The sequence below is a fragment of the Orcinus orca genome, chromosome 11 (assembly GCF_937001465.1).
Source record: "Orcinus orca chromosome 11, mOrcOrc1.1, whole genome shotgun sequence".
NCBI lineage: Eukaryota > Metazoa > Chordata > Mammalia > Artiodactyla > Delphinidae > Orcinus > Orcinus orca.
In genome coordinates, this window is record NC_064569.1 from 20,154,004 (window position 1) to 20,181,439 (window position 27,436).

General features: G+C 41.7%; 1 protein-coding gene across 4 annotated transcripts in view; it reads right to left on the reverse strand.

Annotated features, from left to right (window-relative positions):
• BCAT1 (branched chain amino acid transaminase 1) overlaps positions 1 to 27,436 on the reverse strand; it is a 222,423-nt gene that overhangs the window by 163,597 nt on the left and 31,390 nt on the right. The window contains exons 1-5 of one of the 4 annotated variants that reach the window (XM_033430236.2): positions 23,468 to 23,696; positions 22,308 to 22,379; positions 12,020 to 12,220; positions 4,760 to 4,870; positions 1,973 to 2,092 (exon numbers count right to left, since the gene is read on the reverse strand). In XM_033430236.2, coding sequence (XP_033286127.2) covers positions 1,973 to 2,092; positions 4,760 to 4,870; positions 12,020 to 12,220; positions 22,308 to 22,379; positions 23,468 to 23,686 — 723 coding nt within the window. In that variant the 5' untranslated portion in view covers positions 23,687 to 23,696. Of the gene's footprint in view, positions 1 to 1,972; positions 2,093 to 4,759; positions 4,871 to 12,019; positions 12,221 to 22,307; positions 22,380 to 23,467; positions 23,697 to 27,436 lie in introns of those variants that run through there. The other 3 variants (XM_033430237.2, XM_004270911.3, XM_033430242.2) reach the window with 3 other exon arrangements.

The window sequence follows — 27,436 nt, forward strand, 5'->3', positions numbered from 1 at the left end:
GCTCATTTCTGAATTACAGGTTATTGTTTTTTCTGCCTATACCATGAATTAGAAGATTCTAGTTGATATCAACATACCAACCAAATATAAATAGTGTTGACTCATCAGATGGTATCAGTTATTGCTTTCAATTCTTGGAAAGCAGATTTTTAAAAATTCTTGATTCTTAGGTCCAAAGCGTGATCCAACATGTAAGTTGACAGAGTGCAGTGGGAGAGGACTGCTTGGCAGGATTTTTAACACTGAGGTTCTTAAATCTGGGCAGGCATCAGAATCACCATCCAGACCTACTCGACCAGAATTTCTGGGGATTGGGATAAATATGTGTATTTTAAACAACACCTGGGTGATTCATATGCAAAAATTTGAGGGCTACCAACAGACAGGATTATTGGGACAACCAGCCAGACTATAAAATCAGATTTAAAAGCTTGTCTAACTCTAGATTATAGAATTCCAGGACTCTGAAGAATTGACTAAATCACAGAACTAGGTATGTTAGAAAACTGCAGACCAACACCTTTCATGAGCGTTGACACAAAAATTCGTAGCAAAATATTTGCACGAAGTGAATACAGCAAGATATAATGTGAATTATTCACCATGAGCAAGTATGATTTAGCCAATGAATACAAGGTTGTTTTAACATCTAAAAATGAGTTAATAGAATACATTATAATAAAGGACGAAACCACATAATCATGTCAAGACATTTAGAAAAAGCATTCAACAAAATCCAACCTGCATGCATGATAAAAACTCTCAACAAACTAGGAATAGAAGAATCAGATCTCAGAGTGGGAAACAACAAAATGGCAACAAAATTAAAAAATTACTTCTTCTTAGTCTGAAGTTAAATAATAATATTTAAAAACTCAGCAATATTAAAATGTCAGAAACTTAAGGAGAAGATGACTTTTTAAATTGTCCCAATTCTTTAAAGCTTATGAGGGAGACTGCAATTCATGAAATTCATTACGTAGGCTCTTAATAGCATTTCAAAAGGCATCAAAAAGGGTCCCAAAGGACCACTTAGGTACTTATCCTCTGGCCTTACTGCTTGCATTCATACGACCTAGTGGAAAATCTGGTAACCATACAATTACCTCGTAGAGAGCAGAATGGTTAGACTATAGCAAAAGCTCTGTCTCCTTGCCCCTATCCTTGAAGATCTCCATATGCCACACACCCCCTCACCCCCCCCCACCCACATTCAACTCCCCCCATCAATTACCTCTCATATCACCCATTCTCCATAAGGCCAACCCTACCCAGCAGAGGAAGGAGATAGGGACAGGGTCTTTATATTTTATATCACATATTCAACCGCACAGATGGCCTTGGCCACTCCAGGCATGTCCTTCCTTTGCAAGGGCACCAACCAATAGACTGTGAGCTACTGGGAGATCTCACAGCCATGTTGTTTAAACCTGTTCCCCTAGCTCTCAAGTGCCTCCCCTAATATCCACCGTGAACTTTATTTCCAACATTTTCTGTGGGGGAAGAGGGCCCTCCACTCCCTCTCCTTACCAAGTAATCCCAAAACATGAGGAAAATGAAGATAAAAAAGTAGCAGCTCTCTCTCCTCCAAATTTCAAAACCATTACCACTCTTACCTTGGAGGAGCACTTACCTGGCATTACACCGCTAAGCTGAGGAGATCATGGTTAGTCTTGATTAGCAGAAGGCAAACAGCCTCTCTCATTTCTTTACTTATTTATGTTGGTGTCTGTGGCTGTGTTTGTACCACAGTGGCAGAGCTGATTAGTGACAGAAACCATATGGCTCACAAAGTTTAAAATACTGACTATCTGGCCCTTTAAAAAAATGTTTACAGTCTTAATAATCAGGGGAAAGGAGCATTAATGATGCTACTGGGGGGGCTATTTTCAAACTACATACTAGAAGTTTCAAGCATAAACAATGATAACTCCCCCACCAAAGTACCCCAAAACAGGAAGTCAGTCTGCACCTCAGTTCCAATGAATGTAGGACGAATATACAGACTTGCAGATGTTGAGTAGGGGACCCATTCCTGATCCAATTTCACAAGCTGCTGAATACACTCTAAAAGCTCTTCCTTGTCAAATGCCTGAAGGAATGAAAAACATAATGAATAATGCAACGTTCTTCCATTGTAGCAGTAAGAAATGATCCTCATGAAAGCTTTGACTATTAAAAAGGTAATAATAGGGAATTCCCTGGTGGTCCAGTGGTTAGGACGCGGTGTTTTCAGTGCAGTAGCCCTTTTTCAATGCTGGTTGAGGAATTAAGATCCCACAAGGCCGTGCAGTGCGGGCAAAAAAAATTTTTTTTAATTATAAAATAATAAGGGGCTTCCCTGGTGGTGCAGTGGTTAAGAATCCGCCTGCCAATGCAGGGGACACGGGTTCGAGCCCTGGTCCGGGAAGATCCCACGTGCCGCGGAGCAATTAAGCCCGTGCGCCACAACGACTGGGCCTGTGCTCTAGAGCCCACAAGCCACAACTACTGAGCCTGCGTGCCTAGAGCCCGTGCTCCGCAACGAGAAGCCACCGCGATGAGAAGCCTGTGCACCGCAACGAAGAGCAGCCCCCACTTGCCGCAACTAGAGAAAGCTCGTGTGCAGCAATGAAGACCCAATGCAGCCAAAAATAAAAAAAATTATTAAATAATAATAATAAGTAAATAAATATTTTAAAGTAATAATAATAAACCCAAACAAGAATTCTTTTTTCTGTAACTTTTCCCCCCAAATTGTGATGGAATGAGAGATTATCCACATGAGGAAGATAAAAAAGTGGTTCCCTACTTCTTACCATACCCAAATACCAACTGTAGTTGGATTATACACTTAAATGTGAGAAAACATTAAGACTTTTATAAAAAAACATACAAAATATCTCTGTCACCTTAAAGTAGAATTCTTAAATAAAAGACACAAAGCATAAATCATAAAGGAAAAAAATGGACAAAATCTGACTATTTAAAACTTAAGAACTTCTGTTCTTCAAACGACGTAAGTGACACACTGGGTGAACTTATTTGTAACATAACCAACAAAGGATCGTAACAGGAAAATGTTAAGATAACCTGAAAATCAGTAAGAAAGAGACAGATGATCCAACAGGAAAATGGGCAAAAGCAAAGAGTAGTTTACTTCTAAGGTGAAAAAGGGTTTTATATACTAGATGGGTGACAGTTTGTAAAATAAGTAGTTTCTATTCACTTGACAGGGCAAAGAAACATACTTTCAGAGATGCTATGGGTTATCCAAGGTAGAAAATGAGTCAGAAACACACAGGATTTGGCTCTTTAAATACTAACTTACAACAGCAATCACAGTGTGGTAATGTTATAGAAATCGGGATTGCCAATCATATAGGATATACCATCTCCCTGTATCAAGCACGGGATCTCTGATACTGCTGTCTAGATATAAGATTTAGTGGAAAGAACTTCACTAGGGATTTTAAAACTTACATCCCTAGTGAAGCTCTTGCCCTGTCCCATTAGTCTGTGTCATCTTAGGCAAGTCATTGAACCTCTGTGGGCTTGAGTTTTCTTCTCTGTACAAAGGTGCTGCTAAAATTTACAATACATACCTTCTTGACTATAGCTTACTGTTATGATTAAAATGGCAAGGAATGTAAAACCACATAACACAGTTTGTGGCAGTTGCTGTCCAATAAATGTTACTTCCCTTTCCTTCTGTCCTCATTTTAAAGGATTTCCCAATGATTTGTCTGTAATGGGTAAAGAGTAGAACTAGGACGGAGTCCAAAGAAATTTCCTGAATTTCCCTTCTGCCTCTGAAGAAGGTCGGTGAAGCATGTGTTATAAAAGGAAGAAGGAAGGGCTTCCCTGGTGGCGCAGTGGTTGAGAGTCCGTCTGCCGATGCAGGGGACACGGGTTCATGCCCCGGTCCGGGAAGATCCCACATGCCACGGAGCGGCTGGGCCCGTGAGCCATGGCCGCTGAGCCTGCACGTCCGGAGCCTGTGCTCCGCAATGGGAGAGGCCACAACAGTGAGAGGCCAGCGTACGGCAAAAAAAAAAAAAAAAAAAAAAAAAAGGAAGGAGGAAGAGCCTGGCTAAAAAGGAGTCGTCACTTGGGCTTCTTCAACGCACAGCTGAAGGTTAGGGACAAAGTATGTCAAAGGGGGAAAAGACTTCTTTCAGTTCAGAAAGACAGCCTGGTCAAATCTCAGGGAATGAAAGTAATCTAAGTCATCTCCTACCTAGACATGAACCTTAGGGTCTAAATCCAACCCACCTTAGAATGAATTCTGCTCCATAAAAAACAATGTTATAGCCAGGACCCAGTGGCCGTGAGAAACCGTTTTATACATCCTTTTTTTTTTTTTTCTTTAAATAAAACTTGGGCTAAAATATCAAAACAACCACTTAAATCACTGCATACTTGCTAGTGTCTTAAGCAGTTAGGCAAAACATCCCACATATATCTGTGCAGTACACCATATTTTCATATCATAATTTCATATAGTCTTTAAATTTTATTATTTCAGTTTGAGGCATATTTTTCTTCCTTATCCCATTATCTCCCACAGACACTCATAAAGAAACAGATTGTGGAGATGCCAAATGGTTATTTCCTTGTATTTTTAACTCACTGATTAAAAAACAGATCAGAAAGAAATTCAGTACTCATATGGTTTATACCAAATACTGATCTAAGTATTCAGAAATGGTTTGTCTGGTGGAATTCAGTGACCCATTACAGCAAGAGAAACACAAGAGAAACTCCTAAATATACATACCGGCAAAGTGGCCCTCATAGCAGACCGGTACATTCTATCCATGTTGAGGCTTGGCCGAAACAGACGAATTTTATTATCTACTCCCCGAAATGCCTTCAATCCTTCGAATAACTGAAGATAAAAGAGAAATAAATGTTACAAGGTAACTAAATGAAAACAATCCCTGTGTTCAAAAGACTGACTTTTCTGTGGGCCCTCATCTCCTTTACCATGTAAAGCTACTGACACAGACCCTAAATCTAGAAAAGCCGGACAGACTGGTTACAGTCACTGGGATCATAAGAAGTCCCTTTATTACCAAGATCTGGTGGGAATTCAGAGCTATCCTTTGCTTAACAGGAGCCAGATGTTAACACACATCAGTGGAGGCTGGAAGAAAACATCTCCACACAACATGAACTGACTGACTGCCTAGGAAATAGAAATGGAATCAAGGGCCCCACAGTACCCGGCCCCCAATCCACCCCCAAACACCCATGTATCTTTTCATTTTATCTGGCTCATATGAACTCTGGAGAGCAGGTAATCTAGATGTGACCAGAGCTGGTTCAGTCTCCCAAATCACAGAAACCAAGCAGCTCAAGACTATACTATGTTAGGGCCATGCCACCTTCTCAGGGAGCTGCCACAGACAAACATGGGCAGGGATGTGAAAAGACTCTGAATTTAGTGCATATTGACAAATACAGAGAAAAGAGGAAAATCAATCATTTTAAAGGGAATTTTTTTTTCTGTGATAACCTACATAAGAAAAGAATCTAAAACAGGATGAATGTATGTATATGTGTAACTGAATCACTTTGTTGTACATCTGAAACTAACATAACACTGTAAATCAACTACACTGCAATAAAATTAAAATCTTTTTTTAAAAAGGGAAATTTTTACCACAGGTTCTCTAAGTAATTGATAGAACAAATAGGCCAAAACATGGTAAAGATATGGACAATTTGAACAGGAACAACAAACTAACCTAATGGACACACAGAGCCCTGCGCACACCACCTGTAGAAGGCATGTTCTTTTCACATGTTTTCTGACCTTAAGATAAGCTAGGTATCAAAACCAAAACTATAACCCCAAGATATCCACATTTTGGAGAAGAAGAAATCCATTACTTAATATTAAGTGTGAGTCAAAGAAGAAAAATGATGGAAATTAGAAAATATGTTGAACTGAATGAGAATGAAAAGGAGGGCCTTTAGATGCTTACAGCCTTAAAGCTTACATGAGAAAAGAAATATAAATCCTGGAGCACAATTAAAAAGCAAAAACTGAGATGTTTTGTTGATGTGCAAATATATGGGTAATTTTTTAAATGTAGTAGGACTAAAGCCTTAGTTAAAAGATATGGTTGTCAGATTAACTCAGCTGATAACATCTGAAACCCAAAAAAGCACAGAGAGCAATATATCATACAAATACTTTTTAAAATAAAGCTGGTGAGGCTATATTACTAAATATAAAACAAAAGACTTTCAGGCAAGAAGCTTTACTGGAGATAAAGAAGGTAACTTCGTAGAGTTCAATTTACTTCCCGGTTTAAAAATTATACACATTTGATATAGGTTCAAATTTATGCAAAGATTGTATTATAATCTCACTTGAAAAATACAGATGCAAAATACACAAAGGATAACACAGCCTAACTCAGCTGGATTTATCCCAGTAATAGAAGTTGGGTTTAACATTAGAAAATACAGTAATGAGGTTCATTATATTAAGAGTTTATGTGGAAAAAACTATATGATCACCTCATTGTAATAAATGCATCTGATAAAACTGAACATTCGTTTATGATTTTTAAAAGTTTCCTGGATAACTAAGAAAAAAAGGAATCTTCCTTATGTGAGAAATAAACTTGTAGCAAACGTTATACTTAAAATGGTAAAAATTTTTTTTAATTGAACAGGAACATTGTTGATTTACAATGTTGTGTTAGTTTCAGGTGTACAGCAAAGTGATTCAGTTTTATATATATATATATATACATATATACACATTATATATTCTTTCTCAGATGTTTTTCCATTATAGATTATTACAAGGTAATAGTTCCCTGTGCTATATAGTAGGTCCTTGTTGTTTATCTATTAAAATGGTAAAATTTAAAGCTTTCCTTTCAGATTGAGAACATCACACACTGCCTGCTGCGACTACTTTAATTCAATATTGTACTACCAATATAATAATAATAAAATAAAAAGCATAAAGTTAGGAGAAGAAAAAAAATAAAACTGTCATAGATCATGCAACACAGATAAGATTAAACATAGAAAATACACAAAAACTAATATAATCTTTTGAAATTATCTGTTTAGGCAAGGTAACCAGATACAAAATTATATTCCCATGTAACAGCAGCAGTTAGAAAATACAAACACTGTTTACGGTAGAATTAACAGGAATCCTTAAGTGGGGAAAATCTAAGGTAAGTGAGAGACCCATAAGGAAACTATAAAATTTTACCAAGTCATTAAAGACATAACTAAATGTAGAAAGCAATCCGCCACTCATAGATTGAAAGATTCAATATTATAAAGACTCTCTCCAAATTGATTTATATATTTAATGCAATCCAAATGAAAATCATGTCAGGGCATTTATTTTTCTTGTAACAAACTGAATGACAAAAGTTGACTGACATGATAAACTGAATCTAAAAGTAATATGGAAAAGCAAATGACCAAGAAATATCCAAGGCACTCGTGAAGAAACAGAAGGATTTGTCCTAGCAGACATCCAGACTCATTATAATGATTTGGAGATAAAGACAGTGCGGCATTTGTCCAGATAGACAAGCAAAATGATGAAACAGAATAGAGACCCAGATAGACAAGACAATGGAATGCAAGTGGAGATCGAGAAGCAGACCCATGCGTATATGTTAAGATGTGACATAATGTATCAGGAGGAAAAGAACAGTCTTTTTAATGGTGCTGGGACAATTGGGTATCTGTAGGGGAAAAAAAAAAATTGGACCCCACTTCATACAAAAATCAACTTCTGAAATTAAAGCCCTAACTGTGAAGGACAAAAATCAATATAGGAAGATGTCTTCATAATCTAGGAATAGAAAAAGAGTCTTTAAGCAAGACACAAAAGGACCAAACATAAAGCAAAGATTGATAAATTCAACTTTTTAAAATTTAAATGTATTTCTTGTCATCAACAAATTCTGGAGAGAATAAAAAGTGTCAAAAAAGATACTTAAAACACATAACTGATAAAGGGACCCATATCTAAAATATATAAAGTACTTCTACAGATCAGAAAGAAAGGGAACACAATAGTGAGCAAAAGATGGAAACAAGCAGGGACTTCAAATAAAGAGATATCCATTGAAATAAACATCACAATAATATGCCATTGCATTAAACTGGCTAAAAATTTAAAATCAGGTTATACTCAGAGTTGGCAAGGTTGATGAGTCATGGTTGAATGTGGTTGCTAATTCATGGCTGGTGGGTGTAAAAACTGGTAAAATCACTATGGAAAATAGTTACCCTTTTTGTGTAAAAATGAAGTTAATATCCAGTACCAGCAGCATATTCCTAGACCCTTAAGCAGCATTTCTCAAATTTTTTGGTGTCAGGATGTCTTTACACTCTTAAAAATTATAAAGGTCCCAAAGAGCTTTTATTTATAAGGTAATTCTATCAATATTTACCATTATCAGTAGTGAGAAATTTTAAATTTATTTATTTATTAACAATAAACTATGACATGTTAAAATATTTCCCAAGAGAATGAATGTTAAGTGTGGCATTGTTTTAAAATTATTGCAAATCTTTAATTTTTGGCTTAACAAAAGACAACTGGATTCTCATATCTGCTTTTGCATTCAATCTCTTGCAATGTTGTTTTGGTTGAAGTACACAAAGAAAACCCAGTCTCATATAGATATGTGGTTGAAAAAAGGTAGTATTTTTGATAACCTTTTCAGATAATTGTGGATTTTCTTCTCTGATACTCCTCCAAAACTTGACAAGTGGCAGTCCCTTAAAGGTTAGTTACACTGTGGAATCAAACCCCATCAATGAGGTTTTCATACTCTGTTAATTCCTTAAAATTCAACGGTCCGTCAGTCAGAGTTCAACTGAGAAGAAAGAGAACCGATAGAAATACGTAAAACAGGGACTTCCCTGGTGGCGCAGTGGTTAAGAATCCGCCTGCCATCGCAGGGGACATGGGTTCGATCCCTGGTCTGGGAAGATCCCACGTGCCACGGAGCAACTAAGCCTGTGCACCACAACTACTGAGCCTGCGCTCTGGAGCCCGCGAGCCACAACTACTGAGCCCGTGTGTCACAACTACTGAAGCCTGCGTGCCCAGAGCCCATGCTCCGCAATGAGAAGCCCGTGCACTGCAACAAAGGGCAGCCCCCGCTCGCCGCAACTAGAGAAAGCCCACACACAGCAACGAAGACCCAACGCAGCCAAAAATAAATAAATTTATTTTTAAAAAAGAAAAAAAGAAAAGAAATACGTATGACATTTACAGATTTATTAGAATAAAATGCCCAACGCATTTGTGGAGGCTGGCTAAGCAAAGTCCAAAATCTGTAGGACAGGCTGTGAGAAGGAGAAGATCACAAGCAGGCTGGACCCAGGAGGTGTGGGCTGCAGTCCATCTGCAAGTGAGTCAGGAAGGAGGGGCAGCGGAAGAGATTGAGTGCCTGTGTAGGCCTAGCTGCTGCGTGGAAGTCCTGAGGTCAGGCTCACCCAGAATAATCTCCCTTTTGATCAACTTCAAATCAACTAATTAGGGACTTTAACCCCATCTGCAAAATTCCTTCAAACAGCACCTAAATTAGCGTGTGACTGAATAACTAGAAGAAGGCGTGTGTACGCAACAAAACCGCCACTGCCTTCCTATGTCCTCCAGTGCTCACAAGAGAATGTCCTTGTAGTCCATCCCCAGCAGGAGATGAAAAATGTTATTCTGGGGACTGTGGTTCAGAATAAGCAAATGAACACATCAAAAAGTCATCATAGGGCTTCCCTGGTGGCGCAGTGGTTGCCAGTCCGCCTGCCGATGCACGGGACACGGGATCTCTTGAAAGGGGAGCCCAGGGGTCTGTGGACCACACTTTGAGAACTGCTGATTTAAAGAAACATGTATACAAGCACACCAGCATACTATGTACAGGAATGTTCACAGAAAAGGAAACCACACAAGCGCACGTCCACAACAGACTGAATATATTCACATAACGGAATCCTATTGCTTCAAGGAGCATATGATGTGGTACCTACCACGCTTTGACCCAGATAACCTGGGCCTCTGCCCGGAGCCTCACACTTCAGAGGGCCTCTCACCCCCGTCTTTCTCCAGCTGTGACCCCCTTGGAGCAAGTAGTTGGCTGAATCCTTTTTCTAGACAGACTCCAAGTACTCAGTTCCCCAGAATTCCCTACCCAAATGGCCCTGATCCTATTTTCAGGGCCTCAATGGGCATCCTTGGTTTTATCCTCTTAAGAACAGACAGGACTACTAGGATGTCCACATCTAAGTCCAAAGATGGCCAAGGGTCATTCATTTGCAAGTGGTGTGGGCATCTACGTGTGTGTGCGAGGCCCCCTGTGGTACAGGATGGAGCCAGGACAGAAAGAGATACAGGGTGGACTTTGGGGTGGCTCTGCTTGTACATTTGTCCCAGGACCCACAGATACTAGGGTTGGTCCTGGATGCTTAGAGCTCACATAACACTGAGCTCAAACAGGGTCACGGGCGCACGCACACACGCACACACACACACATGCATGCACACTATAATTCCACTTATGCAAAGTTCAGAAAGAAGCAAAAAGAAGTGTTAGAGATACATACAATCCAAAAAGAAAAGAAAAGCAAAGTTACCACAAAAGTAAGAATAACGAGCGCCAGAAGATACAGGGTTTATGATGCGGAAGGGACACGAGAAGGCTTCTGGGATGCTCAAAGGGTCCAGGTCTATTTCCTTACTCGGGTGGTAGCTACGTGGGCACTCATTTATAAGTATTCATTAAATAGTACATGTTTTCCATTTTTTCAAATTACGTTTTATCTCACTAAACATTAATATCAACCTGAAAAATGAAGTAACTGTAATAAAATTGCATTTTCTTTCATCCAGGTTCCCTACTCACACTTCACATGTCTCTCCTTCACTTTTCGAAATCTTCACATATTTATCAAAAAATACTTTTGAAATCAACAAAACCACATGTAATTGTAGCTCTAAAAATAAAATCAATAGGATTCTAAAATCAGTAGGGCTGATGAGTGGAGGAGAAAGAAATCCAAGGAGATTATTCGTATGTTCACTTTTGGATTAAAATAATATGACCACAGACAGGCTTTGAGCCCAGGAAGTTTGACTCCAGAACCTGAATAATTAACCATATGCTTTTTCACTTAAAACAATTAAATGAAATGACCCGTATAAGATACCTAGGTACAGGGCATATTGCAGGATTTCAATAAACAAATGTAGTTATTTTATCATTATCATTCTGAATATTTACTATTACCAGCTTTTAGTCTCCTAGTAAGTAGGCCATTGCTTCATTTCTATACCCCAATATTCTAGGAAAGATATTTAACACATTAAAAAAGAGTAAAATATACTGGGGTCAAGGGAATGGGGAGTGTATTGTGTATTTGGCTAAGTGTGTATCCTGAGAAGGACCAGAGAAGCACCCTCTAACTATTTAATATTTTATGCTTATAATTATCCCACTCGTGCCTGAAGGATGACATTTAATTACATGTCCCTTAACATGCCTAACTACAAGTTATTGCTGTCATAAAACCATGCAGTTAGCATTAAAATTAAATATAATATCGTACTCAATGACCTCTCCTCAATCATTAGAAGATCTAAGAGAGGTGATTTAGTGAAATATTAACAGTACAGGCTTTTTGGTTGCTAATTTTTTTGCCAACTGTCATTCCCATTTGCTCTAAGTAAGTTTTTAAATGATATTATAAGCCGATGTTACAAGTTCATGTGCACATTTATATTTTTATTTCTGTATACCCTACAGCGTACTTACCAACTACATGATTTTTTAATTGAGATTTTAAAAAATTCAAGATTATCTGAAAATTTAGTTCTTAAGACTTACCCTCAATACAACTGTTTACAGGCCATTTATGATTGCCTCTAGTTAATATGGTAAAGCCCTGCTGCCCTAAAGCTATTTGAGCGGGGGAGCTACTTAGGAACCCCAGTGAAGACCAAGCATGTCGCCATCATTAATTCCCAAGTACTTACTTCCACTGCATAGTGGAAAGCCGACGAACCTGGATGCAATGACAGGTTTTGAAGAGGCTTGATGTGTGGTTTCTCCCATCCAAACTCCGAGGACCAGTCCACTGTTAACATGTGATCCGTAAAAACCGTTCCAAAAACCAGAGTATTGGGGTCTGGTTTTTCCTTTAAAACGGTGGCTGGTGTGATTATTAGATCTTTAGCCTGGGGAAGAAAATCAGCACCATTAAAGAAAAGTAACTGAACATCCATGGCTAGATGAGACAGAGGGTAAAAAGACAGATACAATTTAAGTCACTGGCCGTCATTTGACTTTTAAATGTTGGCAACTAACGCAGAAACTTAACACTGTGTGAGAGAAGCAAATCATGCCTGCATTCAGAATTTGGACTGTTGTTTAAAATCTCTTCAATGTAGGGAATTCCCTGGCGGTCCAGTGGTTAGGTCAGGGAGCTAAGATCCAGAGGCCGCAGGGCACAGCAAAAAAAAAAAAAAGAAATCTCTGCAATGTATACCGCCGAACAAATATCAGAACCAAAATTCAGTGGCATTTAGAAACAGGGACAAAAGAGTAGATGGAGTTAAATGACGCTAAAAGAACATATCTCTTCTTCACTCCCACCATAGAACCCATGTGGATCCTTCGAGAAAGAAGAAAGAGGGGTCTTAGAATGAAAACAGCAACACTCACAATGACTTGTTAAACTAAAAAGAATGTCATTAAGAACTGCAGCTCTTGGGATGGTTATACTCCAGCTCCCCCAAAGAATTCTTGGCAGAAGGCTTCCAAAACCCTCTGGGTGCATCGTAGGGGACAGGCAGCAAGCAGAGTGAAGCAAATGTTTTCCTCGTTGAAAACAGAAGTAGAGATTGAACACTAAGATATAAATCCTCTATTCTGTATTGAGGAAACAGTGAACAAAGGACCCCTTATTCAAAGAAAGATAAATAAGAGTAATAGGAAACAACTTCACACAGCCCCATTTCACCAGCTCTCCACAGCCGGCTTGCCTATTACAAATGGCCAACACGTAAGCATCCGGATCATAGACAATAGCACCACTAACTATACAATAGCGGTAGAATACTGACAAAAACCACAGGGGAAGGAGCTTTTAGACCACTTAAAAACAAATCTAACAAAGGACAAGTTCAAGCTGTTAATAGGTTCTAAGGAAGATCAGACTCCACTTCTTTCTATACACAAAAGTAGTCATTGCCCCCCAAAATCAAATACAGAATTTCACTTCGTATCACCAGCTCTGATCATTATTTTTCAAATAATCTAATTACTTCGGATTAATTCACTGCTTTATAGCTGCTTTAGTCATTTGATATATTATGAATGATAGTTATTTTTAGAAAAACATTTAGGCTACAAATGTTATTTACTTTTTGTTTGTTTAACTTTTTATGTTATCTTGTAGTATAGCCGATTAACAATGTTGTGATAGTTTCAGGTGCACAGTAGAGGGACTCAGCCATACATATGCATGTATCCGTTCTCCCCCAAACTCCCCTCCCATTCAGGTTGCCAAATAACATAAAAATGGTATTTATTTCAAAACAACCAGAAAGCTCACATTACAAAGTATAAGGCATTAAGGACAACATATTAACTGTAATTTTCAGGCCAGTCTAGTAACGCTACTTTGGAATATGCCAGTAAAATGCAAAACTTTGGGGAAAAAATTTCTTCTATCAGTACTTAATCCAAGTAAGTAAGTTAACCTAAAACCCTTTACTAAGTGCAAGAAAATAAATTTATTCCAGCTAAATTGTTTTGACCTTTGAATTCCATTTCTCTCCCCTTATCCTCTAGACTAGGTAGGATGTTGGGCAAATTTCACCTGATGGCATGGTCCATTAGCTGTGACAGAAACCTGATGACCCTCAAGCCAAAAATATTTATTATCTGGCCCATTCAAAAAGCTTGCCAATCCTTCTTGACTGTTTAGATAAGAAATCTGGGGCTTCCCTGGTGTCGCAGTGGTTGAGAGTCCACCTGCCGATGCAGGGGACATGGGTTCGTGCCCTGGTCTGGGAAGATCCCACATGCCGCGGAGCGGCTGGGCCTGTGAGCCATGGCCACTGAGCCTACGCATCCGGAGCCTGTGCTCTGCAATGGGAGAGGCCACAACAGTGAGAGGCCCGCGTACCGCAAAAAAAAAAAAAAAAAAAAAAAAAAAAAAAAAAGAAATCTGGCTAGAGTATTTGCAGTTAAATCTCCAGCCCTAGCACAGTGCCCGGCACACACAGCAGTAAAGTTTTCTTAAATGCTGAAAATAACTTTGGTTGATTTCAGATGCACTCCGTAATGAATGACAGACTCATTCACAGAAGATGGCCGGGATTTAAAGTGAGTGAAATTCTAACATAAACTTTTTATTACATGAATGGTTTCACAGTATTCTTCCACAAGGAAGTACCTGTGCTTTTGCTTTAGTTAGCTTTTTTGAAAAAGTGGCTGGGGGGATCCTGGCTAAGAAAAATCTAGAACTATATCAATATAGTAAGACAAACTTAATGCAAAATTTTATCTATTAACACTATTAATAAAAGTTTCTTAATAACGGGAGAGCAGTAAGATACAAAACAAAAGCAGAAAGATGAAAGTAGGTGAAAATGTAGCAGAGAGAGTGAGTAGAAGGGGTGAGTTTTTTATCCCTGAATTCTGGATACATCTGAAATACTGCAAAGGCAACAGACCTTAGCTTTTTTTTTTTTTTTTTTCAGTGACAAAACCAGTAATTTGCATGGTTCTTCAAAAGTAAGATAGGGAGGGAGGAAGGGGAGGGGGGAAAAAAAAAGTAAGATAGGGCTTCCCTGGTGGCACAGTGGTTGAGAGTCCGCCTGCCGATGCAGGGGACACAGGTTCGTGCCCGGGTCCGGGAAGATCCCACAAGCCGCGGAGCAGCTGGGTGCGTGAGCCATGGAAGCTGAGCCTGCGCTCCGCAACAGGAGAGGCCAAAACAGTGAGAGGCCCACGTACCGCAAAAAAAAAAAAAAAAAAAAGATTAAAAAAAAATCTCAACCTCCCATCTGCTATTTCTTCCTTTTTTTTTTTGGCCATGCCCCACAGCTTGCGGGATCTTGGTTCCCCAACCAGGGTTCAAACCCGGGCCCCGGGAATGAAAGTGTGGAGTCCTAACCACTGGACCACCAGGGAATTCCTCCACCTGCCATTTCTAACATTAGCTAAACAATTCTATCATTACCAAATAAGACATACAGATGGCCAACAAATACATGAAATGATGCTCAACATCACTAACCATTAGAGAAATGCAAATCAAAGCCACAATGATGCAAATCAAAACCACAAAAATACAAGTCAAAACTACAATGAGGTATCTATCACCTCACACCAGTCAGAATGACCATCATCAGAAAACCTAGAAACAATAAATGCTGGAGAGGGTGTGGAGAAAAGGGAACCCTCTTGCACTGTTGGTGGGAATGTAAATTGATACAGCCACTATGGAGAACAGTATGGAGGTTCCTTAAAAAACTAAAAATAGAACTACCATATGACCCAGCAATCCCACTATTGGGCACATATCCTGAGAAAACCATAATTCAAAAAAAGTCATGTACCAAAATGTTCATTGCAGTTCTATTTACAATAGCCAGGACATGGAAGCAACCTAAGTGTCCATCAGCAGATGAATGGATAAAGATGTGGCACATATATACAATGGAATATTACTCAGCCATAAAAAGAAACGAAACTGAGTTATTTGTAGTGAGGTGGATGGACCTAGAATCTGTCAGAGAGTGAAGCAAGTCAGAAAGAGAAAAACAAATACCGTATGCTAATGCATATATATGGAATTTTAAAAAGCGGTACTGATGAACCTAGTGGCAGGGCAGGAATAAAGACGCAGATATAGAGAACGGACTTGAGGGCATAGGGGGTGGGGAAGGGGAAGCTGGGATGAAGTGAAAGAGTAGCATTGACATATATACACTACCAAACATAAAATGGATGGCTAGTGGGAAGCAGCTGCATAGCACAAGGAGATCAACTAGATGCTTTGTGACAACCTAGAGGGGTGGGATAGGGAGGGTGGAAGGGAGACGAAAAAGGGAGGGGCTATGGGGATATATGTATACACATAGCTGATTCACTTTGTTGTACAGCAGAAACTAACACAAGATTGTAAAGCATTTATACTCCAATAAAGATGTGAAAAAAACAAACAATTCTATCATTAGCTAATCAACAAGAAGCAAACCACACAGGGTCCATCTACCTTTCAGGATTTCTAGGCTTTCCAGTAACTCCTACCTGCCATGAAACCAATAGGCGATGGAATATATACAACTTTATTCCAACAACAATCTGCATAGAATATTTTAAAAACAAGACTATGGCTTTGCCTCATATCAAACTGTAGGGTGATTCTTTTTATTTTTTCCTTCCCTCACTCTTCTTCCTTCCTCACCTGCTTTATTATTCTTAGTATTTTGCCTTTTTATTCACTCAGTGAACACTGCACCAGCACAGTGGCTCAGGTAGTGCACTAAACAAGCACAGCAGATACCAAGATGCAAGGGCTCAGCCTTCCTTCTCAGGCACACTTGCTGCCGGCCAAAGACAGGTGGTAGCCTCTGTGAACAAGTGTTATTCATTCATTCTGTTACGAAGGTTGTCACCCCAGAATCATACCCCTTCCCCTCCCTTGAATAGAAATCAATAGAAACTCATCTAAGTTTCAGGACGAAGCTGAAAGAAAAAAACAAGAACTGGTTAGAACCAAGTAGGCCCAAGATGGAGGAAGATGTGACTTCCACTAGACCCTGGGCGCCATTATACGCTCATTGTAATAAGTTAGCTAAATGCCACCCTCACCAACACCATGACAGTTGACGATTGCCATGACAACAACCGGAAAAGCACGAAAAGCACGTACAAGGACTGACAAGGAGAGCTGCATCAGTTCTGGGTTCAAATCACACCCCTGTTCTCATATAACTCATGAATATTCCTCCCACTCTTTCCAATTCCCTCCCTTTTACCTTGACCCTCCTATACAACCCGCCCAACTTGAGTTGAGAAGTTGATTAATGAACTAGGTTCCCACTTCTCCATTCTTTAACCACTGAATGAAGCTTGTGCTGTTCCAATCTCAGCGTTGGTTTTGTTATTGGCTGCACAATCTGATTGGAAAAAGAACCTCCCTGGGGGAAAAACTGGGGTCTTGGCCCAGGCTAGGACCCCGGCAAGGTCTGGTTGATCAATTCAGTAACATATTAACCTAACAATTTTTTTTTTTTTAACCTAACAGTTTTTGAGCTACTATGTACCTGTATTGCTATAGGCACAAAGAAACTCAGGGGAGTCCTCTTCTCTTAGCGAGGGGGAAAAACAGTATAAAGAAATAAACGGATAAATAGATGTCAGGAGGTGATTAGTGCTATGAAGAAGAAAATGAAAGCAGCTTGAAAGGATAGAGTGGGAAAGAGAAGGATTATTTTAGATTGAAGCGTTAGGGAAGGCCTCCCTGATGAGGTGACATTTGAGCAGAAACTTGAATGAAGAGGTAGGTCATTTAGATATCTAGGGGCAAAGTCTTTCAGGCAGAGGGAGCAAGTGCAAAGGCCCTGAGGTGGGAACACACTTGGCATGTACAGGAAACAGCAGAGCCAGTATGGTGGGGATGCAGGAAAGGGAGGGGCTGAGAGAACCAGTTACTCCATTGTACACTGACCGACATTCCAATTCTCCATGAGCCCTGGCTCTGTGTAACCAAGACTGTATGCCATCTTCTTTCTTTCCCTGGGACCGGTACCATAGACACTGCTGGCAGTTAGGGTAAACCCAGTTTCTCTCTCCATTCCACGTAATTTGAGGGATAATACTAGAGCCAGGCTACCATGCTTTAATTTCTCGCTGTTTTTACTAAGTATGGAAGAGCAAAGTTGGAGGAAGGAGGAGAGTTTAAATGGTGGAAAAATAAGAGAATCTGGGTAATGCTGAGCTTTTTCCTTGAGCCTCTACACTTCCCCCCTTGGCATCTGTGTTCTCGACCCTGGCCAAACACTGGATTCAACCATGGAGGTTTTTAAAAAACATTAAACTGGACCCCGTTCCAGAATCCCAGAAGGATGGAGCAGGGGGGTGCTCGTTTGTTTAAGTTTACCCAAGTGGATTCCAACTGTGCAGTCAGGGCTGAGAACCACACCACACCATCTCCCCTGAAGATTTCATCAACTTGAACAGCAATGGTTCCCAACATTGGCTGCTGAGTTGATTTACCTGGGAGGATTTTTTTTTTTAAGAAAAATATCAATGCCCACGCCCTAACTAAGCTCAGTGCAAAAGAAACTCAGGAGTGGGGCTCCACATCAGTTTCGGTTTCAAGCTCTCCAGAAGATGCCAATGCACAAGAAAGGCTGAGAACCAGTGACACAGATTCAAATCTCACAGATTTGTGAATACTTACCAAAAGCCACTTACTCTCTTGCAATCATATGAACTTGGTAATCTCAAACTGAATATGTCTAAAATGGAACACATAATATTTCCTTCAAAATTGGGTCTCTATCTCTGATATTCATATTACTTTCTACTTCTTGACGTTTTTTTTTTGCGGTACGCAGGGCTCTCACTGTTGTGGCCTCTCCCGTTGCGGAGCACAGGCTCCAGACGCGCAGGCTCAGCGGCCATGGCTCACGGGCCCAGCCGATCCGTGGCATGTGGGATCCTCCCAGACCGGGGCACGAACCCGTGTCCCCTGCATCGGCAGGCGGACTCTCAACCACTGCGCCACCAGGGAAGCCCTGTTCATTACTTCTGAGCTTATCATTCTCACAACATTCTCCCAACCCTGCTTCCCATATCGATCACTGAATTAAGACACTTGTACTTTCAAGTATCACGTTTAATCGTTACCTTCAAAAGTCCATGAACAGCTAAATGGCTACAGACTCGAGTCCAAATATTTTAACCCCAAAATCAAGGACCCCAAGCAAGGCACTAACTTCCTTTTACAATTCTACCTCTCACTAATGTTATGCATAAACCTTTTATCATTTACCAATCAATGCGTTCAGCTGCAAGTAAATAAAAACCAAACAGGAGCTGGTTTTTTCATAACAAGTCTGGAGGAGCCAGGCCTGCCAGCACCCGTTAATGTCAAGGCTCTGTGATTTTCTTGGCCGTCTCCTCTGGGTCAAAAGAAGGCTGCTACAGCTGTAGCTGTAGCTTCAGTGTTAATGATCTAATCATAGTCCAAAGAAAGGGGAGGAAAAGGACAATACCAGACAAATCTGTTCCTTTGACCGCAAAAGCAAAAATTTCCCAGAAATTCCCTATGCCTTATTGGTTAGAAATCTGTCATAGTGATCTCTCTAGCTGCAAGGGAGGCTGGGAAGGCAGGTTTGTCATCCAGGGCCGGTTGGAAAACTGTGAATCAGAGTTCTGTTAACAAGGAACGTGTCTGGGGCTGTATTTGCGGTACACATCAGCCTAGTGCCTGAACACTTACATATTCTTGTCTAACATGGGAAGAGATAGAAGGACTAAAACTTGGCTACAGATGTCTTCCCACCCTCACCTGTTTTTCTCCATTATTTCTTCCACTTGTAAAGCAGAACATCAGGTGTCTCCAGTTTATCCAAACTCCCTCGTTTCTTCCTCCAGCAGTAAATGTGGAAACTAGTACCCTCACCCAGCCCAGCAGTCTGGGGTATCCTCAGCTTTCCAACTGCCTAACACTTGCCTTACATACTGCTCATGCAAACCCTCCAGACAGACAGCCCACTCTCCAAAGTGCTTGGTTTCCTCTATAAAATCCTTCAGATTGATTTGAACAATTGGGAAATGGGAGTCATTTCTCTTTATCGTTTTGGCCTCTCATTTAGCACAGTATCACGTCCGATTAATTCTGTTCTAAACTTCACTAAACCTAGATTTATCTTCACGGTTTTGGGTATCTCGACATAACAGACTGTGTAAAAACAAAACTGAAAACAAAAACTTGTACTACTATAATTCATAAAAGACCTTTTTGTTGTTGTTGTTATTCCAAACCCTTAGACAGCCAACTTGAAGAATGATCAAGGCCTAGTATATATTTTTTACTTTTCTGAATCCTCTCTTTAAAATACCTCTAAGACCACCCATAGTGGGTAGGACCCTCTTGCCCTGAGATCAGGTTAGTTAATGGCAAAGCCTTTTTTATGTTTTTATGCTCAACTTAGTGCTCTTTCCCATGCTCCAATGGTCTCCGATGACTTCAAAGTCAGGATACCATATACTTGTGGAAGAATTTGGAAGGCCACAAAGACTGGATTGTGAAATGGCAAGAAATATTGACAAAAACAGGGCATACTAAAAACCACAATTTCTTGACTCAAAATGTGTGGTTGGGGAACCATTTGGTCTGAGATGGGGAAGCCACAGCAGGCTATTGCAACTGGATTGAGAGCACCTGAGGGCTGTATCAGCCGGCATTCAGGCAACATGGCATCAGTACTTCTCTGAATTGGCACTTAAACTTTCAAAGGCTATCTCTGCATTACAACTGTATCAGATGTTGCATAACTTTGTTCTAAAACAAGTGTGTTTGTCTTGCTCTATTTGGAAAACCATGGGTGCTACGTTCATTATCATTTACAGACACTTTCTAAAAATCTAATAACGAGGTACGAATAGGAGTAAATTAGGGCTTTTGGAGCGGCACATTCTGTGGAAGCAGGGGGGATGGGAAGAAACAGACAGCTGACCTCCTTGAAACAAGAACAACCCTGGAGTCCACAGAAAGATTCTGTAGGATTTCCCAGTAATAAGGCATCTCATTACTGGACTCTTGGATAACGGTTTCCTCACGTTAAAATGACTATCAAAATGGGGGAAGAGATGCAATGTGAAAACTACCCCTGAGACCCAAAAGGCAATTTAAAAGTTATAAATGGAGTTGATCAAAAGGGGGATAGAATACATCCAAAGCCAACACGATCCTGTAAAAGCCACCATTTTTCTCCCCCAAATTATCAATTTCATTTTTCGTTTACCTCATCACATTTGCACAGTGAATACAACCACCATTACCACTCATGTTTTGATATGCAAATACATGAGTATAGACTATCAATACACCCCTCCTTACCTGAAATCTAAACTAACAAAGAGAAGATTACTTACATGATGAATTAACTCTTCACTTTGCAAACAATTCTTCTATGTATAAAAGTATAAAGGCCTTTGGGGAAATTTTTAATTTATCTATAACCTTTGAGGAATTTACTATATAAGATGACCCTCAGAGATTATGAAGTAGAATTCCTCTTTATCTCATTCTTTCAAGGACCCACATCTCAACATCTAAGTCCCTCAAATGTATTAGGAGCTTAGTCTTCATAGGCTAGCAGAGTAGATTGACTGTTGGGTTATAGAGGACATTAAAGGACAAGGAACAAATTCACAAACTTATTACTATATCCTATTATATTTTGGTTTTTAAAAAGTCCTGAGAGCAGAGATCTTCTATTAAATTTATCTTTGGATTTCCAATGCCTAGCACAGTCCCTGGCACACAGTAAGAGCAGGGTATGTGTGGAATTGATGAGTCAAGTTTCACTCCCTCTCTGAACCCTGCCAGGATGTGAGATCATTAGGACACTCTGTGCTATGGATGACAATTGACAGTGACTGAAACAGGCAGCAGAAGAGCAGAAGGAGACAAAAAAAAAAGCAAAAATCTCTGTGGTGTGGGGGGTTGGGAGTAGGTGGAGATAATGAATTATAGAGAAAATGATAATACACCTTACATTTATGATTTTATGATTTTTAAAGTACTTTACAAGATTCGTTCTCTTTTGCTCCTCACTATTCCTCTGTGATGTATGAGATTATTTAATATATAAATTCCATAATTTAGAGAGAAAAGAAGGAAATACTGCCATTTTTCCTCTTTTACTGTAAAATGTTAGCTGCTGCTTAAAGACGAAATACATGAGTTTAACTTTTTCCACAAATAGGGTGAAGGGTTAAAAGTATTACATAATCATGTAAACCTCTAGGTGAAATTCAGGAACTGGTTACTTTCCAAGAAAACTTTTATAATTCATGAAATAAAATAAGCAATTAACTGCCAGGTAATTTTAGACACATCTGTACTGCACTGCTCTCCACTTTTCCCCTGGAAGAGTGGAATTTAAAATGCATGGCAGCTTATCTAAATTACTGTATAAACCCGTACAGTGAAAACTGCCCCAATCTCAACAAGAAATGGCTGTATTCAATTGAATTGCTGTTTCTCTTAGCCTCTGGCAAATAACTTACCTTAAAAGTCTCCACCACCTCTTTTGATCCTCCTTCTCCGGTACATTCCGCGGAGCATCCATTATTGCAGTCCTTAAAAGAAGAATTAAATCCATTAAGTAAAACTAGGTGGGTAACTGGGGTCTGGGGTAATCAATATCACTCACCATCACACCCTTGCTCCGCTCCGCTCCGGTCCCCAAGCAAACAGGAAAAGGAGGATCAAACACCCAGGCACGAGCCCCAAAGGAGAGCGTCCTGCGAGGGCTGCCCTTCTCTTTCTGCCCTGCCGGAGGTCGCGGCTGTTTTTGTCCTCCACAGCCGGCTTCGGGCAGACTGGTTAAATTCCAGGTTCGCCCTACAGAGCCAGGGTTCACCAGCAAAGAACAAGAAGGTAATTGTCTCCCCCTTTTATCCGAGAAAATAGTCTAGACTAGGGCTTTAAGCCATTTATAGAAAAAACCTCCTGGGCGCGCTCAGCCTCGTGGTCTTGTCGATCACGGGCGCACAATAGCAAGCCTAGAAAAAGGATGGGGACCAGAGTGAACCATTTTCTCTACGGGCAGGGTCCTCCGATGCAGGCGCAAGGACACTAAACCCCACACGTGAAAGACAAAACCGCATGGAATTAGGGGGTAAATTTTAAACATACTTAAGGACACAATGGAAACAGGTCGAACTGGAAACAGTGAAGACCTTAAAAAAAAAAAAAGCCTAATCTGGTACAGCACTAGGGGAAAGAGGAAGAAAGGGAATCCAAGGAGGCAGAAGGCTGCGGTCAAAATATTTTGGGGTGGCGAAGGCACGCAGGATGCGGCTGTCAGTTCTGGCAGCCCAGAAATTCCGCTTCCCCCCACCAACCCCTCCTCCACCAAAGCGGCTTCCATGGCGACCCTCACGCTCCCCGTGGCTGTCCGCGCCGCGCTCCGGAGCGGGTCCCCGGCGGGACTTTAGACCTGTCTGGCGGGGGCTTCTCCGAGGAATTCGCAGGCTGGGACTCGAGATTTCGGGCAGGGCTGGGGAAAGAGGAGACTCCCGGATGGAGACAGCACGGTGGTGCAAGGCGAAGCAGGATGGTGCGGGAAACAGCAGTAGCGCGCCCGGCCGGGCCCGTGGGCTTCCGGGACCCGGGGTCCAATCCGCCCCACCCCTACGCCCGCGAACGCCCGGGGTCGGGGTACCTGGCGGGCGAGGGCTGCGGCGGCGGGGGGAGGGCTGGCCATGGGGCGGCTCCGGGAGCGCGCGGCTGCGGAGAGCTGCGGCGGCACGCAGCGCCCGGCTGGACGCGAAAGCGGGCGGCGCGGCCAAGCTCCAGCGCACGGACCGCGCGGAGCCGGCCGCCAACACCCGGAACCCCAGGCCAGGGCCAGGCGCAGGGAACAGCGCAGCGCCTCCAGCATCCCTGGGGGAGAAACCTTCAACTGTCTGGTCACTGTGGTCCTTCGGTCGGGAAACCCCAAGCCGTAGTCCCAGCCCCCAGGGCACGAGAGTGCAGGAGCGCCTTTCCGGCTGCAAGCACTCAGCAAGCATCCTTATTTACCAAACAACGCCTGGGTGGGCCTGGAAACGCCCCTCCGCCCAGGGGAAGGCAACCTCGGGGAAATTAATTTACATTAGGGCAGATTTTCCTTCGACCAGCCCACAAGAGGCAGTTTCTGCTTCCCTCCCCCTTCCTGCCCCGAGAGTTTGCAGCCAGGACTGGCAGTGGTGCCTGGGTTCTTGTCTGCCACCAACCTCCACGCTCAAACGGGAGAAGAACGTGAATCCGGGTTTTAGATTTCTTTCCGCCACCTACCCAAGTCGGATTTGTAACTTGGGGTGTTACGGGGCTACTAGGTTCACATCCCCTAAGAGATGTTTCTCCCCAAACACCTTGATGCCACTTAGACCCACCTACCCACCCAACCCATTTATCGCTTTCAGGCAAAGTAGACCACGCGTTCCCAACCAAGCAGCTTTGACAATTTCTTGAGGTAGGCCTGTGATGGCAACATTTAGAAAGAGGGAAAAGGAAGACTGTAATGGCTGTTGTCTGCTGTGTGCTCCTGAAGCAATGTCAACCTAAATTATGAGCCTTTCTGGGCTTTTAAATTAATAGGAAGTGGTGACTTGTGCTGATTTGATCTTAGGAAGGGGAGAGAGCAGTTTATTTTGGGTAAAAGCGGTTAAATCCAGTCTGCTTTTAGAATTGATTTCATACAGCCCTAAAGACAATACAGCTCTAATCTTATTGCTCAGAAAACTGCATTCACTTCTCCCTTCCTCTCTCCCCTTAATACTAGGCATAGAAAAGCCTCTTATGCTGGGGTGGAGCCCTGACAGGTCACATGTCACTAAAAACCAGAGTCTTTTTTATTTATTAATTTATTTTTATTTTTATATTTTATTGGACAGAGTCCTTTTTAAAGAAATGTAAAATTGAATTGAACAAGTAAAGAAGATATACAGATTAAGTATACTGTAGGGCTGCCAGTTTTTGACTCCTGCCCCAAGCCTAAAAATAAGAAACCCTTAGTTGAAGAGCTACAGACAACTTATTTGCGTTCAAAATGTTGGTTTAAATGTCTACACTGGGACATGCCTGGTAGTGCAGTAGTTAAGAATCGGACATGGGTTTCATCCCTGGTCCGGGAAGATCCCACATGCCACAGAGCAACTAAGCCCGTGCACCACAACTACTGAGCCTGCGCTCTAGAGCCCGCGAGCCACAACTACTGAAGCCTGTGTGCCTAGGGCCCGTGCTCCGCAGCAAGAGAAGCCACCGCAATGAGAAGCCCGTGCACCACAACGAGGAGTAGCCCCCCGGTCGCCACAACTAGAGAAAAGCCTGCGCGCAGCAACGAAGACCCAACGCAGCCATAAATAAATAAATAATAAATGAATAAATAAATAATTTTTTAAAAGTCTACACTGTACTGTTCATTCAAAGCCTATTATCGTTTTAAAGGTAGATCCTATACAACTCCAATTTTCTTGCCATTTTACATGTGACCTGTAAATCCTCCCTTTTCAGCCAGGAAAGCACGTGTAATACAAGAATGGTGTTATTAAAGATTTACTACAGGGCCACCCTGGCCTTTCCTCCCCTCCAGAGCCAAACTCTGAGAAGGTGCCATCTGTATTAACTGCTTCTATTTCCTTCCCTTTCAAGTGACTATAATTTGACTTCTGTCCAATTATTCCACCTACACAAGGTTCCTAGTAGCTTTCATTTTGCTCAACCCAATGGTTTTCCTTCATGTGCATTTTCATGGCAGCATCTAGATGCTGATGACTTCTTAATACATATTTTTTCAGCCCACCTCTCTCCTGAGCAGTAATGTGCTTACAGTCAAAAATCTGTCTAACATATTCATGAAGTATGTAACATTTGTGCAGGCGGTGGGCTAAGTGCTGGAGATGCGATGTGAGCACACCTCCATCCTATTACCATGCATTGCCTCCAGCCAAATAGAAAAATGTTACTCGTGTTAAAAAAGTGTTAACTAATCCCACAAATGTGAAATTGCAAATGTAGCCAGTGCTGCCTGTGCTTTAAGAGCCTCTAATGATGGAATGATGGAATGTAACTGACTCAGAAAGGTCTGGAAAGGCTTTCCAGCAAGAAATCCTCGAGCAAAGATCTGGAGGATAAACAAATTTACTATAGGAAGAAAGGATGAAGAATGTCCGGGATGAAAGTGAGTTCCAGGCAGAAAGGACATCTTTGAGAAGGGAAGGAATGTGGTACTTATAAAAGAGAGAGAGCCAGGGCTGGAGGAGAGACATGTGGAGGGGGGTCCATCAAAGGAGAGCCTGGGAGGGGAGGCAGAGAGCCAACCAGCTAGTGCCTCAGAGAGAGAGTTAAAGGTTACGTTTCCCCAAAAGGTAAAAGTATGACTGTCATATAGATATAAAATGAACTTGTAGAGTTTATCTAACTCATTTAATGAAGTTACCAGGCACAGGTTAAAACTGGTTCAAAGAACAGACACATTACTGGGTTAGTGAATTGTTAAAGGAAGTTGCTAATGGACATGAAACTGGCTTCTTCCAAGTGGAGGAGAGATGTTAGTTGAACCCTGACCTTCAGAATTGATTTGCATGTCTACTGACAAGAATTATTTTGCATTTCTATCAGTTAGCTGAACAATAACTCAAAAAAACAATAAAACAATGTAAAACCACAATGAAAGGGTCCAAGGAATCCTCAGAAGGAGAAAAAACGTTCAAAAGATTAGGATCGGGGCCTCCCTGGTGACGCAGTGGTTGAGAGTCCACCTGCCGATGCAGGGGACACGGGTTCGTGCCCTGGTCCGGGAAGATCCCACATGCTGCGGAGTGGCTGGGCCCGTGAGCCATGGCCGCTGAGCCTGCGCATCCGGAGCCTGTGCTCCGCAATGGGAGAGGCCACAACAGTGAGGGGCCCGCGTACCGCAAAAAAAAAAAAAAAAAAAAAAGATTAGGATCTGGTAGGGAATGGGGGTGGGAGTTGACAGGCTTGAAGTGCCCTCTGGCTGCAGTTTGGAGATTGGAGGAGGGCCTGGGTGCAGCGGGCTATAAGGAAGCTATTAACAGAACCCACATGTGAGATGATCCTATTAAAAAGCTGGACTTGGCAGGTGGTAGGTGATGCCAATGGAGAGAAGCAGTCAGATTTCAGCAATCTTTAGATAGATTGGAAATGAGAAGAACAAGGGAGGGCGAGGGGCCTAGGAGGGCTCCCTGGATTCTGGCTTGCTTCTCTGGTTGTGATATTCACCAAGAAAAATGGAACACTGAAAGATGAGGTGGTTTTGTTTGTTTGTTTGTTTTTTTTGGCTGCGTTGGGTCTTTGTTGCTGCATGTGGGCTTTTCTCTGGTTGTGGTGAGCGGGGGCTACTCTTCGTTGTGGTGTGTAGGCTTCTCATTGTGGCGGCTTCTCTTTGTTGCAGAGGACGGGCTCTAGGCGCATGGGCTTCAGTAGTTGTGGCTCATGGGCTCTAGAGCGCAGGCTTCAGTAGTTGTGGTGCACGGGCTTAGTTGCTCCGCGGCATGTGGATTCTTCCTGGACCAGGGCTCGAACCCGTGTCTCCTACATTGGCAGGCCGATTCTTAACCACTGCGCCACCAGGGAAGCCCAGATGATGTGGTTTGAGAGGGTGAGCAGGAGTCTGGTTTGGGGCCTATTG